The sequence below is a fragment of the Grampus griseus genome, assembly GCF_964374135.1.
Source record: "Grampus griseus genome assembly, chromosome: 1".
Taxonomy (NCBI): Eukaryota; Metazoa; Chordata; class Mammalia; order Artiodactyla; family Delphinidae; genus Grampus; species Grampus griseus.
In genome coordinates, this window is record NC_139017.1 from 4,263,919 (window position 1) to 4,278,835 (window position 14,917).

The window sequence follows — 14,917 nt, forward strand, 5'->3', positions numbered from 1 at the left end:
ACACAGAGTTTCTCAAAGACAGAAACCAAGTTTTATCTTTGTGTCCAGATGCCATGAAGGCAGCTCAACATGGAACAGACAATAAATATTTACTAAGTAAGTGAATGTAGCTGAAAGAACTTAATGAATATAAAAGTTCTAAGTGCATCCCCATGACTGTAACCACGGAGAAGCTCCCAGCAGGTCTGAGGCAGAAGCTCCATGGGGAGTGGGGAAGCTCCAGACCTGCAAGTGGACGCTGTCTCTGCCAGTAACAGCTTCCCAACAGGTGAGACAGAGACTCCCCTTGCACCCGCAGCAGGAAAGGGGACCTTAGCGCTAATTCACTGCCCTCCTAGGGCAGTACAGCAAGCCCTGAACACTGTGCTCTGAGGCCGGACCTGGGCCAGGCGGTACAGAAGAATCCACTGAGTTCCCATAAAGCCCCAGAGAAACGGCACAGGTTCTGGAGTCAGTCAGCAAGGCCTGGGCTCGAAACCCCAGTTCTAACGCCCAGTATCTTTCTCAGCTGGGCCAGCTACCCAAACCTTGTTTCCCACTTCTCTAGCATAGTGGTGAACCCCCACAAAGAACTGTGCGTGAGTGTCCCCTGGGACAGAGCCAAGCTCACGCACTCCCTCACCGTCATCTACGCCCCCTCCCGCAGGTAACAGCCTGCCACCGACCCTCTCTCCCCACAGGCTCTGGATTTGTACAGCCTCCTGCATGTCCTCGGGTTTTCAAGACTGAAATTCTTTAGTCTTGACCCTGATTTGCTTCTTTGGTTCTCTTCCTCTGGCCGAAACTGGAGTTTGTCTGTATCTACAGCTAGGCTTCCGATATGCCAGCCACATCCTTACTAGGGTCTCTGAGCACCGCCCAGCCTTGGGCTCTGCCTTCCAACCAGGACACCCCAGTTATCACGCGGACTGTCTTCCTGATTCATGAATGAACACAGCCTGACCCCTTGGGTGTAAGGCTCCTTCGTGCCATACACTACAGCTAACTAAAATTATTCTGCCCGAAGGCCTCCTAATTGTTGTGGGGGAGCATGCAATAAACAAAACCACGTGTGGCCGCAATTCAGCTATCGGGCTGGAACATGCTCACAGTAAAGTTTAAATTCACAGGCAAAGTGAAGATAATAACTGCTTGAAAGCCCATAAACCCTACAAGTGTGAAGCTGCAAGCTCTTCGTGACAAAAGAAACTGAGAAAGGGTGTGATTAATTCAGCACAGGGTAGCTTCTAAACTTCCTAAATAAAGACTACATACATACCCCATACAAGAATTTTCAAACAGATTCATTTTTGGAATAAGTCTCAAAATATAACTAATTAACATCAATAACATAACTAAGCCTACATACATTGTTTTGATATTGTTATTGTTTTATTATTGTTTTTATTGTTGTTATTTTATTTCTTAATTACTAACTATAAGACACCCACAACTCCTTAAATAAAGGACACAATTAAAACAGATGTTGGAAGCATTTGCATTACATTTTTGTGGTAAATTACGTTTAGTCTCTTGAGATATGTGAATCTGCAAGTTATACTATAAAAGAACCCTAAAATCTCAGAAACATAAAATAAATACTCAAAATTACATATGACAACTAAAAAAAATCAAACTCTAGAGTGAAGGAAGCTTTTTATAACACCTTAAGTGTTCTGCATTCTCATTAATGAAATCTCTTGTTGATCTGAATGCACTTTAATTACATACCGCCAGATCTTGCTAACTAATTGGGATTAACTTCTACATGTCAGTCTGTTAACTGCTTCCTTCACATAAATACTTTTCATTTTAAAATAAAATTCCTTCTGCTGTGCCACAGGCTCATACTATCACAGGTGCAACCTCGTTAAACAATTAATAATTTCCCATGACTAAATTAATTTCTTTAGTTTCCTTTAAATTTGAAGGCAGGAACATTTAATGAGCAGTAAGATAATTCAGGGTAACATGATGATGATAATTCTCTCTGGGGAAATTAGAAGAGTCACAGCATGGACTCAACAGACTCCCCAGAGAGAAAATTATGTCCTGATAATTCCTAGAGGTATTGTTATCAATGATCTAATATACAAGCCAGTATTAATTACAATATTTAACATCATTAATATGGTTTTCACTGTTACTGCAAATTCACCTCTTACTGGTGATTTTCATATTACCAATTATGTAATCTAATAAACTATATTTATATTAACATTATTAAATTTCTCAAAAATTTAAAGTTACAAAACTTCAAAATGCCCTTCAATTTTATTTGGCAATAAAGCTCATGCTATGTATGATCTTTAAAGAGACATTACTCACCTCCAAACTACAAAAACTAGAACATCCTTTCGACAATATCTAACATAAAGCTGTTATACATTATTTTCTACAAACCTCACTAGAAATAAAAAAAAAACACATATTAAAAACAAAAACAAAACACCACATGCGCCAACAGAGTCTAATTAGTCATGCTTCTTCCCATGTGAAAAATGATCTCCCTAAAATTTCTTTAACTATTTCAAAAGTAACCTATTCCTGAAGACACTAAGTGTCTGAGATTTACATCAGTTGGAACAATATGCCATTAATCATTATAACTGGCTTTTTATCAAACAAAGGAGAGAATTCACTATAGCATAAGAAAAATGAGTGATCAAATACAACCAATTATCTAGTTAAACATTTATAAGACCCCAGTGTTTGTATCATTTAATCATCATTAGTTACACTACCCAGCATAATCACTATATCCAAATTATGTAACCAGAAATACTGATGACCTTTCCCAGCATTTCATGAGTAGGATAATGATGAAGACACTCCCATCTGCCCCATGAGCACCACCAGCCATACCTGGTACAATTAAACATGGCAAGCAAAAGCCTTTCCCTGAGAGAGACAGAGACAGAGACAGACACAAATAGAGGGGAGAGGTTTTCTACAATGTATTCATTTATTCCACAGTTATTAACAGAGGAGGGAGATTAAACAAATACATAATCCAAAACAATAAAAAGACAATAAGCAAATACATAATAGTATCTAATATTTAAGCATATGCAGAGAAATAAAACAGAGTGATATAATGGAAAATGAGTGGATGGTTATTTTAGAGTGGGTAATTCTGGGATGACCTTGGTGAGAAGGTGACGTTTATGGTGAGATTAAAAGACCAGAAGAATGCAGCTCAATAACAAGAAAACAAACAACCCAATCCAAAAATGGGCAGAAGACCTAAATAGACATTTCTCCAAAGAAGATATACAGACTGCCAACAAACACATGAAAGAATGCTCAACATCATTAATCATTAGAGAAATGCAAATCAAAACTACAATGAGATATCATCTCACACCAGTCAGAATGGCCATCATCCAAAAATCTAGAAACAATAAATGCTGGAGAGGGTGTGGAGAAAAGGGAACACTCCTGCACTGCTGGTGGGAATGGGAATTGGTTCAGCCACTATGGAGAACAGTATGGAGGTTCCTTAAAAAACTACAAATAGAACTACCATATGACCCAGCAATCCCACTACTGGGCATATACCCTGAGAAAACCAAAATTCAAAGAGTCATGTACCAAAATGTTCATTGCAGCTCTATTTACAATAGCCCGGAGATGGAAACAACCTAAGTGCCCATCATCGGATGAATGGATAAAGAAGATGTGGCACATATATACAATGGAATATTACTCAGCCATAAAAAGAAACGAAATTGAGCTATTTGTAATGAGGTGGATAGACCTAGAGTCTGTCATACAGAGTGAAGTAAGTCAGAAAGAAAAGGACATGTACCGTATGCTAACACATATATATGGAATTTAAGAAAAAAAATGTCATGAAGAACCTGGGGCTAAAGCAGGAATAAAGACGCAGACCTCCTAGAGAACGGACTTGAGGTTATGGGGAGGGGGAAGGGTGAGCTGTGACAGGGCGGGAGAGAGTCATGGGCATATACACACTAACAAACGCAGTAAGGTAGATAGCTAGTGGGAAGCAGCCGCATGGCACAGGGATATAGGCGCGGTGCTTTGTGACAGCCTGGAGGGGTGGGATGGGGAGGGTGGGAGGGAGGGAGACGCAAGAGGGAAGACATATGGGAACATATGTTTATGTATGACTGATTCACTTTGTTATAAAGCAGAAGCTAACACACCATTGTAAAGCAATTATACCCCAATAAAGATGTTAAAAAAAAAAAAAAAAAAAAAGACCAGAAGAAAAAAAAAGGGCAGAAAGAAAACCTGGAGAAAATGTCTCGAGGAAAGAATGAACTGGGTGTGTTGAAGGAACACTGGCTGGAAGATGGAGAACAAGGGTGACGGGCTGAGGAACGAGGTTAGAGGCGAGCATGACAAAACCGCACGGCACTCTGACAGCACCAGTGAGGGACCCGGGTCTCCAGCAGGGAAGCACGGTACTGTGAGCTAACACACATTTTACAATGACAACTCACGACGCTGGTGGGGAAGGATTGAACAGGAGGATGAGTAAAGCAAGAGTGGAAGCAGGGGGACTGGACAGGAGGAAGTGGACCTGACCTGACTGTTGCGGGGAGATGCGAACAGCAGACGGAATCAGGATATGATCTTGAGGTGGAGTCAAAGGAGCTGCTGATGAATTGAGTATGAGGAGACGGGGACAGAGAGAAATCGAGGATAAATCATGGATCTGGGGCTTGAGCACCTCGATGGATAGTGATGCCACGGACTAGGATAAACAAGGCTAACGAAGCAACAGTGTGGGCAGAAGGCAGGTAATAACAATGTAATAAAGGATGTAAGATGATGCAGAACCAACCACTGGTGGAGAAACCTATGCTCCAAGAGTGTCACTGGCAGAACGTCGTCATCATCACCCTCACCCTCATCCCCGTCGTCTGGGTCCTATCTACGTGCCAAGCACAATCTTAGAAGCTCCATAGCTCATAGGAGGTAAAAACTATGATTCCTCTAATTTATTAGTAAGAAAAGTGAAACATACAGATGTTCAATAACCTGTCCTCCATCACACAGCTAGAAAGTGGGGCATCCAAGAATTGACCCCAGGCAATCCGACTTCAGGGCTCAGGCCCTGAACCACCCCACAGAACAGCCAGCGCTTCTGATTGCTCCCAGCTCCCCTACGTGTTCCCCCCCACATATAAATTCTGGTGTCCACAGGGCTCCATCCTCAGCCTTCTCTTCTCACTTTGCTCATCACTCTGGGCCACGGAACCCATTGCTCCCTCTCTCCCATGTGTTGGTTCTGGAAGTTAGTGCTGCCTGAAACTGAGCCCTGGTGCCCCCCTGGCGCTCTCCTGGACACCCTATCAGAACTCTCCTAGAAATCCCTCCCCCTCCATCCCCCTCTTCTCCTACACTGAATGATACCCAGTCAAGGAAAAAAAATAAATAAAAGGAATGCATAATTAAATGTATTCTACATAAGTGTTCCTGGAAAAAGAAGTGCTTATCAAAATTTCTAAATCTGAGGAATATTTGTTTTATGAATATTTAGTGAGAAAGATGTATGAAACATAACCACAGTCATATGAAGAAGTCATAATATTCAAATAATAATATAAAGGGAGACAAAATATAAAGGTATGCTAAATGTAAAATGACACAACCGAATTCTAACAAACATATTAGAATCTATACATTCAACGTTGCCCTTCAAACAAGCACCGTGAGAGGATATGGACTTGCTCCAGGAAGGCTTCCAGTACTGAAAATATGTTTGAAATTCCTCCTTGGACTGTAATCAGTTTGTGAATCACATGAAAATTACTGGTCTCATTTAAGAAGATATCTCATTTTGATCGAAAGAAGAATACCAAGACTATTTATTTTTTTTCACCAAGTACATACTTGGCTCCAAAAGATTTCTGAATCTTCCAAATATTACGTTCACCCTCAAAAATGGAACAATTTTCATTACTGTATTTATTAAAACTATATTTCAGGCTCTGAATGCAATTCCAAATAGAACTGGGAAACTGTTTTGATTAATGTCGACCTCATCTTTGCCCACATCAGACTATTCAAATAGAAATTTCCAAGAGAGCAGATGAGAGAATCCTTACCGCATTCCCATTCTTTTAAAACTCATCTAAATTTCTCAAGGCATTTCCTTTAAAATTTAAGGAACACTTACCCCTAAATATGTAAATATGAACAAGCAATCTAAATTCAAAACTCAACTAAGCTTTAAATATTTTGATATCACTTCTCATTTGACAGATTTCTTATTATTCTATATTGCCACAGTCTTTTCCTAAAATAACTCTCAAGTAACTAAAATCTATACAACATAATTAGATTGATCAATATTTAGCTTTCACTTAGAGATTAATTCATTCATCCAACAAATATTTATTGAGTACCCATGACCTACTACTCATTGATATAAAGCACGAAGTGAACACTGCACTGCTGGTATAGCATATTCTGATTTGTTAGAAGCATACTAGTGTAAGAAACTACCCAGTAATCATTATTTTTCTGAGAATAATCTTTTTGTTGTCTTCCAAATTACATGTTTCCTCTAGGATAACACTTTCCTTAGGGCCTCTACCATGTAGTTCATCCACATTATAAGGAGCCTTTATGCTATTAGGTTCCGTTAGGGACTAAATCTCCTTGAACGGCTCCTGAGACCATTACCTCAGCATCTGAGATTTGGAGCCGAAAGAGAGCATGGTATAAGCAAGACACGACTGAATCTGTGTCCAAAATAGGGAAAGACACAAAATGCAGCTGGAGAAGCAAAGGCGACCAGATGATGCAAGACCCTCTACGACACACAAGGAAATGCAGAATCCACCCTAAAAGCCATAGGAACCGGCGCTTTTAGGAAGTGATACGATAAAAAGTACACTTTGGAAAGATGACTTTTGCTACAATGTAAAGAATGAACTAGAAATGGTAAAATGAGAGGTAAAGAGATCAGTTCAGAAGCTTCTGCGATAATCCAGGCAAAAGGTGGCAGTAATCTAAATAAACTACAGTAGTTACAGTCAGGATGTAGAGAATGAGCAGATTCCAGAGCTATTTAGGGAGTAAAATCAAGACAAGAGGAAAACTGCCTAATGTAAAGTATGCGATTTGCTTGTTTGTAGTTTGGACGACTAGATGGACGGTGCTAATAGTCACAGGCAAAAGGACAATCCTGGGCAGGAAATAATAAATTCCATCTTGAAGAGTAGGAGCTTGAGGTACCTATAAAAATATCAAGAGTCACGGTGACTGAGAAGATCAGACTGGCCAGGAAATGGATGGGGAGCTTTTTCTAAAAGCTCACTCTAAAGAGTGAGACAGACCCGGTGCCAATCCCAGCCCCGCCACTTACCAGCTACGTGACCAAGGCTGAGTTAGTTCATTGGTCTGAGCCTCGGTCTCTTCATTTGTGAAGTGTGACAGATAACGCCTCCTACAGCTTGCGTTAGGAATAAATGACACACACATTCACAATGCTTTGCACAGGGTGGGTGTGCTGTAAGAACTCAATCAGAAGCAGGTACTGATAGCAGCAGCAGGGCTACTGCCCTGGACAAAAGCCAGGAGCCAGGGGCCAAGTGTCCAAGTAGTGCGAGGGGTCACGAAGAGGTCAGGAGACAACAGCGACAGGGAAGGTGAACGCCCTTTCTTAGGGTGGCAGAGCCTTGACGCAGCAGGTTTCAGGCCTCCCTACCCCAAGAACAAGGAGGAATCATGGTCTGGAAGAGGCTCTGTGGACAGACAGGCTGCCATCCGACCCCCGATCCTCACGGCGTGGGGTTATTAGAGAACCAGCAGCCTCCACTGAGAGGGTAACGGGAAACAGTGTCCTTGGGGGAAAGAGGTCTGTTCCAGCTAAACCAAGGAGGTGAAAAAAAGTCCATAAGAAATGGAGGATGTGTTTTTTAATAAACCATTTAATATACATTTACTTTTGTATATAGACTGTTACCCAAGAAAAACAAAAATGGTAAATTAAGAGTTCAGACATCTTAGGCCACACCTGACTTCTGGGCTCACAAAGATGTGGAAACCTGTCCTGGAGAAAATTTCTTTCTTTTTCTCTGAGCCCTTCTTCCCTGCTTCGGCGCAGGCTGGTCTCTCACACCTCGGTCTAACAAAGCGTTGCCAGGAATGGCTTCCTATCGTATTTTTGATGTAGGTACCAAGGCACAGGCCACTGCTTGAACTTGTGCCAGGAAGAGAAATTCCAAAGACATTTATGTATCTTAATATTCATTTAAAAGGCGGTGCTTGAAAAGATGGAGAATGGGTTGATCTGACACCCAGTTTGTCTTCAACAAGCATTTACTGAATGCCTACTACGTGCCCTAGGTACCACTCTGGGGTCTCGGGATGAAGCCTATACTCTAGAGAAAGCAGACAGACAATGAAAAAGTGAAAAGGCAATCAATTCTACGCAGAAAAATATGGCAGCAAAGGCTTACTGGTGGGTGTGAAGGTTCAATTTTCATTAAATGATCAAAGAAGGTGATAGTTAAATATACCCTGGAAGATGATGAGTGAGTAAGCCTATGAGAAACTACTAGAAGGTTTTAAACAGACACAATTTGACTGAAATTTTGTATTTTACATTTAAAGTTTATATAATTTTGTATTGAGAGCAGGCTGAAGGGAGGCAAGGATGGAGGCTGGGAAGCTACTGAAATAAGTTTGGTGAAAAAGTAAAATTACTTGGACCACAGTAGTAGCAGCAGAGGAGGCAAGAAGTATCCCAATTCTAACTGTGTGTTAAAGATGGAGCTGTGGGGTCTGGGAACAGGTGAGACACAACACGAGAGAGCTGGAAGAAGCCAGGGACGTCTCCAGGAGCTTCAGCCTGGGCAAGGGAAGGATGGACCTGCCACCAACTGTGACAGAGAGGCCTGCAGACAGAAGGGTTGGGGGGGACCATTCAGAGTTCAGCTTCACATGTGCTCGCTTTGAGACATACAAATTTGAGGTCAAGCAGGCAACTGGATACATGAGTCTGGAATTCAGGACAGAGGTCCAGGCTGAGATATAAATGTGAGAGTCACCAGCATATGGATCATACTTAGAATCACGAAATTGGAAGAATCTCCAAGCAGGGATATAGACAGAAAGAGGTCTCAAGCCTTGAAGCCCTCTATTGTTAAGAGGTCCAGGAGGTGAGGAGAAATCAGCAAACGATGGACCAGTAAGACGAGAAAAACAAGGTTCTTGGAAGCTGAGCAATGAACAGGTTTCAAAGAAGAGAGTACCATCGACTACTGAATGCAGCTGATGAGCCAAGGAGGACGAGGCCTGAGAGCTGACCAGGGACGGAGCACCTGCGCATAGCTGGGACCATGACAAGGCAGTCTAGCCGGGAGGGTGGGGAGAAGGCTTAACTGGAGCACATTTCAGAGAGCGAAGGGGGAAACGGGAGACAAACCTACAAATAAAGCTAAGAATTAGCAATAAAAGGCAGCAGAGAAATAGGTTAGTTAACAGCTGGAGAAAAGAAGGACTTTAAAAGCTGGTTTTTGGTTTGGACTTGTTTTGGTTTTGAGATAGGTTGTGACAGGGGACCCTCTACCTGAGTGCTTGCACTTGCACCTGGGCAACAGGATATAAAGAAACCATTATGGACTAAAAATAACTGCACGCATGTGCAGTCGGGCAGTTATGAACAATAAGGTACACACAGGCCCCAAACCAACGGCCCCTTCTGAGGTGCCAGGGGCAAAAGCAGGGTCCTGCACGAGATCCCTGCACACAGCACCACCCAGAGGGCGAGCAGACCACCTAAGCCAGGCCTCCTGCCAGACCCACCCCGCCCTCAGCCCGTTTGATGAACCAGCTCAAGCCCCCTCGGGGAGCAAGCAAGGGCACCTACTGCTCGTTTCCACCCCCAGCCCCACCCCGCTGCGGCACGAGTCTCAATAAAGCCTTGCCTGGATCTCTCATCTGGCCTCCTACCAATTCCTATTGATTAAAGAGTCCAAGGACCCGAGCAGGTCACGGTTTGTTGTTGAGACGGAAGAGAGAACCACGCGATGGTGTGCTAGTGAAGGGCCCGCAGAGAGGGGCCAATAGGAGCAGAGGGTGGGTGGGATCCAGTGGTCAGGGGCGTGCTGGCCTTGGGCACAGTGTGGCTGGTTCATCTGGTGACAGAAAAGGCCAGTCATGTGACTACACGTCTGGGAAAAGTCGGTGGAAGTTCTCTTCTGACTGTTACGGTGTTTTCAAGTGAAACAGGAAGCAAGGGCATCAGCTAAGTGTGAGGACGGGGGAGACAGTGCTGGGGGTTTGGGGAGAGCAGAGATACGAGACGTCGTGAACTGAAACCACGGCGCGAGCCTGCTTTCCTCAGAACAGCTGCTGTTCATTCTCCTGCACCTAAAGTCATTCACTGAAGGCAACTGTCAAAGGGAGAACACCACACCGAAATTTCTATAAACAATTCAAAGAACAGAAGCTGTACTCAATGCTACTTACAACAAACACCTTGGCAAAATCAATTTATCAAAAGAAGTAAACTACATGATGACCCTTATTTCATAAAGTGATTCGGTAAGATGAGCTAAAGACAAGGGAAGGTGATATAATCATCACGTCCAAAACTCATCCCACTCAACACAGTCCACTGGGGGCAACGTCGCTCTGGTCCACAAAGCGCCCAGATCACTACCCCAAACATGCTACAAGGTTAGCTTCATCTCATCCCTACACCTCGCTTCACAGGGATGCAAAAGCACAGGGGGACTGCAAATAATTTGGGCCACCAGGAAGCTTAAAGGAATGGTTGATCTACCTTACTGCTTGGGTTGGAAGACTCCCAGACAAGGTTCTCATACCTTCCAAGCAATAAAAACGAGGAACGTCTATTTTCCTACCTGTAGATCTGGGAAACTTTCCCTCTTTCACAGGTAGCCAAAGCGTTACACTAGATAACTTCAAATTTACAAATAATAATTATAACCTAAGTCCTGGTGATTATCATAATTAAAATTAATCCTCCCTTCTAATCACTCCCATAAATTCTTAAAATTGTGCTCTGATTATAATTGTTTTACATTTATCTTTATGATAAAAAGTGAATGTACCATAGTGCTCTTCACTCAATGATCAGAAATCAAAATACTCAAAAAATGTTAGTTGCAAACTTTCATTGTTTTTTTTTTATTTTTTTAATCTTTTTTTTTTTTTTTGCGGTACGCGGGCCTCTCACTGTCGTGGCCTCTCCCGCTGCGGAGCACAGGCTCCGGACGCGCAGGCACAGCGGCCATGGCTCACGGGTCCAGCTGCTCCACGGCACGTGGGATCTTCCCGGACCGGGGCCCGAACCCGTGTCCCCTGCATCGGCAGGTGGACTCTCAACCACTGCACCACCAGGGAAGCCCCCATTGTTTAAAATTAGTCTCATACTAAAATAGTTTAGTATTTTCCTATTTCTCTGTCACCATCTTTTATATAGTCTGAATTTTCTTTTTTAAATTAAGCTAAATCCATTGTTCCACCAACAAGAGTCCAACAGCATACAAATCTAGTCAAAACATCCTTTCAGTACTTTCTGGCTTTAGTAGAGGAATCAAAGGAAAAAGGGAAGGAAAAGGAAGCTGATAGAAAAAAAATTTCCCTAAGCTCAAGAGAATGACAATACACACAAAAAAATTAATAGAGATACATAAATCTCACATCCTGAAGCTTATAAAAAAGGAACCTCACACAGTACTAAAGAAAAAGGAGCTCTCACAGTAATATGTGAGACCACATATTACACATTACGGGGTTAGAGTATTCATCTCAGAACAAGAAAAAGAAAGATATGCCAAGAATATACATCACTTGTCATTATACAGGGGATTGGTATTTGACACTTAGAAAGCTGACTTCGTTTTCGGTTTATGTCCAGACACGTATTAGCATCACAAAAGTAGGAGTCACTCAGCTAACCATATGTTGCCATATCACCCCGTTATTCAGGCCAATGGTGTGGAACAAAACAAAAGAAGGTTGTCAGCCCCTAGCAGAGCCTGTCCTTTGCCAGCCTTTAAAAATCATGCTACTGAGAGCAGTAACACTTTTCAAAGACTTAATAAGCAATAACGCCTGTAAACTCTTGTCAGGTAATCTCACACCATCAGTCTGGACGAAGAGACAGGAAAAACCCTCCCTCTTTCCCCCACCCCGGGAGCAGCAGCAGGAGGCAGAGATGAAGGGAACTGTGTGAAAAGAGATGCAGAACCACAGACGTGGTTCTGAAATGTATGCTGCATGGTCCCAGGAAACCATGACTTTCCTGGCTGGTGAGTCAGTAGAAGGCAAAAATGAAAGTGCTCATTTTTTTTTCCTTTGAAATTTAGGACTGTTCAAAACAGAATTTCAAAATCATGACATGAACTACCTAATTTTAGAAGTGCTTCTTTTACTGTCTTCACTAGAAACAATATAATACGGACCCACAGTATCTATGTATGTGTGTAAAACTAGCACTAAGATACGTCTGTATCTAATAGACAGAAACTGCTTACTATTATCTTGATAATTTATGACCATACACAAAATATAGATGGTAGATCTAAAAAATAAAAAACAGTCATCTTGAAATTAAAATATTGGCCTTACTCTAAGCTCTAAAGGGTCTCTTTTCTGAATACGGTACAGAGGATTCAGACGGGTGTAACAAAGAAAACAATGTAAAATTCAATTGGGTAAAGGGCTAATTTAAACATGTTCATTTGAAGGAGTCCCTGGTTGGTTTCAGTCACACATTCTTATTGAGACCCTGCTTCATGTGGGGAGCTGCATTATCACAGGGCATCCAAAGAAAGTAAGACACAGTATAAATCCTCAAGGAGAGTTTAACCCAACAGCAAAGATAAGGAAAATGCCTATGTAAAATGACACAAAGGCCTCAGAAATACCAGAAGAGACATACAAAGGATGCACCATCACGTTTCCAAGGAAAAAATATTACATTCACAAAATCAGAAAAAGCTTCATAGTGGAGATGGCATTTTAGATGGTCCTTTAAAGGGTGGGAAGGATTTCAAAAATTGGAGAGGAATATGAGGGTACAAGATGAAAAAAGTCACAGAGGCAGAAAAGATAGTTTATTCTGTAGGCAGTATTTCCTGCACTGTGCCTCACAGACATGGATTCTGAGAGAAGCCAATAAATGTGCTTAAACAAAAAGGATCCCGTGGTCAAGTAAGTCTGGAAAACACTACACCCCAAAACCCCCTCCAGGAAGTTCACAGCGCACCCTAATAACACAGGGAAGGCTCTGAGAAAGTACTGTCATGACGCAGCTGTGTAAATCCAAGTCTCCCAAACTTATCTGACTACAGAACTCATTTGAAATAACATCTATAACAGACCAATTACAAGTACTGAAATTGAATCTGTGATTTAAAAACTCCCAACAAACGAAGTCCAGGACCAGATGGCCTCACAGGCGAGTTCTACCAAATATTTAGAGATGAGTTAACACCTATCCTTCTGAAACTATTCCAAAAAAACTGCAGAGGAAGGAACACTCCCAAACTCATTCTATGAGGCCACCATCACTCTGATACCAACACCAGACAAAGATACCACGAAAGTACATCTACCAATTCTTCATTTCCAGAAATACGATCAAGCAAAACTTGGACAAGGCTAGCACAGTAAATTTGGGACACTGTAGAAGGTCTCCAACACCAAAGTGAAAAAACACGGTATTTATTAATAACAACAACAGAAACGAACTGCTGCCTCTGTGCAGGGATGAATGTTATTTTAGACACGTCATCATGCATCGGGCTTTAGGGTAAGCATCCACAGAGAACACAGCATGCTAGGTAATTAACTTCTATAGTGTGTGGACATGTTTTGCTGAAACATTCCTTTAACTTCATTTCATGCTATAAAAAAACGAGCAACTACGTAACAGGGGAAACACACTGCTACTCAGAGAAAATAAGAAAAGTGACAGTAACAGAAGGCAGTCGTGGGCAATGCAGGACCAGCCAGAGCAGAGACAGGCACTAGACACACAGGCGCCGCCTTGCCTTTTCTCTTCCTCTCTGAGCCAAACATTAGCTTCCAAAGCCTGTAGGTCATTCAATTCAAGTTAAAAGCTAAAGCTGCCCCCCCTCTTTTTTCATATTTCAGTTTCATACATGAGAACTAAATATTCTAAAACAGTATTTTATAATAAAAACAATCCTGATTGAAGCTTGGAAATTCATACTAGCATTTTTGGCTACTTTATTTCCTAAAGGGACTGTACATGTACTACTTCCTTCCTCACTGCATGTACATCTATGTCTACACACACACACACACACACACACACACTCTCTCTCTCACACACACACACTCTTACGGCTGCATTTATGAGAACAAATTACCTGCGGTTGGAACTGAGGAACAGGTGGTCCTTGCATCCCTTGTGATTGCTCATCCATCGTCTGAAGCAACAGGAACTTCAGAACTCTGCAAAAAATGTAAAGTTGAAATTTAAATAATGCAATCATTACCAATACATACTTGAGATGAACCTAATGCTTCAAAAATGTCCATTAAGACACTCTATACTCTTATCTGCCATTCGCTAAATCCAAGCTCTGCTTAGCTAACACAAATATTCACTATCTCAGCTAATTCTTATCAAAAGTAGCATGTTATGCTTAGAAAATCCCGTTTTGTGAGATGAAATTCTCTCTTCTCCATTACATCTTATAGATCAAAGAGGCATCCCCTCTCCCTCCCTGATGTGAGAAGATAATAACCACGGTAAGCTTCCCAGAATTGTGGCTAACATTTTACATTCCTAAAATGCACTTCATCTTCATGTTCTAAAAATGTTAGCACTTTGGTTCTTCATGTCCAACTATAATGCTTACTGTGATTTTTAGGTTTAAACTTAAAAGGCCTGTCCTCATATGAGGGTGTTTACTCTTTTATACATATTTTTTTGTAATTACAAAAC

The 14,917-nt window shown here is 41.8% G+C and overlaps 1 protein-coding gene across 3 annotated transcripts in view; it reads right to left on the reverse strand.

The window, feature by feature from the left end:
* NEK7 (NIMA related kinase 7) overlaps positions 1-14,917 on the reverse strand; it is a 150,615-nt gene that overhangs the window by 82,381 nt on the left and 53,317 nt on the right. For all 3 annotated transcript variants that reach the window (XM_082651209.1, XM_082651210.1, XM_082651208.1), the window contains exon 2: positions 14,337-14,421. In XM_082651209.1, the coding sequence (XP_082507335.1) occupies positions 14,337-14,393 (57 nt within the window). In that variant the 5' untranslated portion in view covers positions 14,394-14,421. The remainder of the gene's footprint in view (positions 1-14,336; positions 14,422-14,917) is intronic.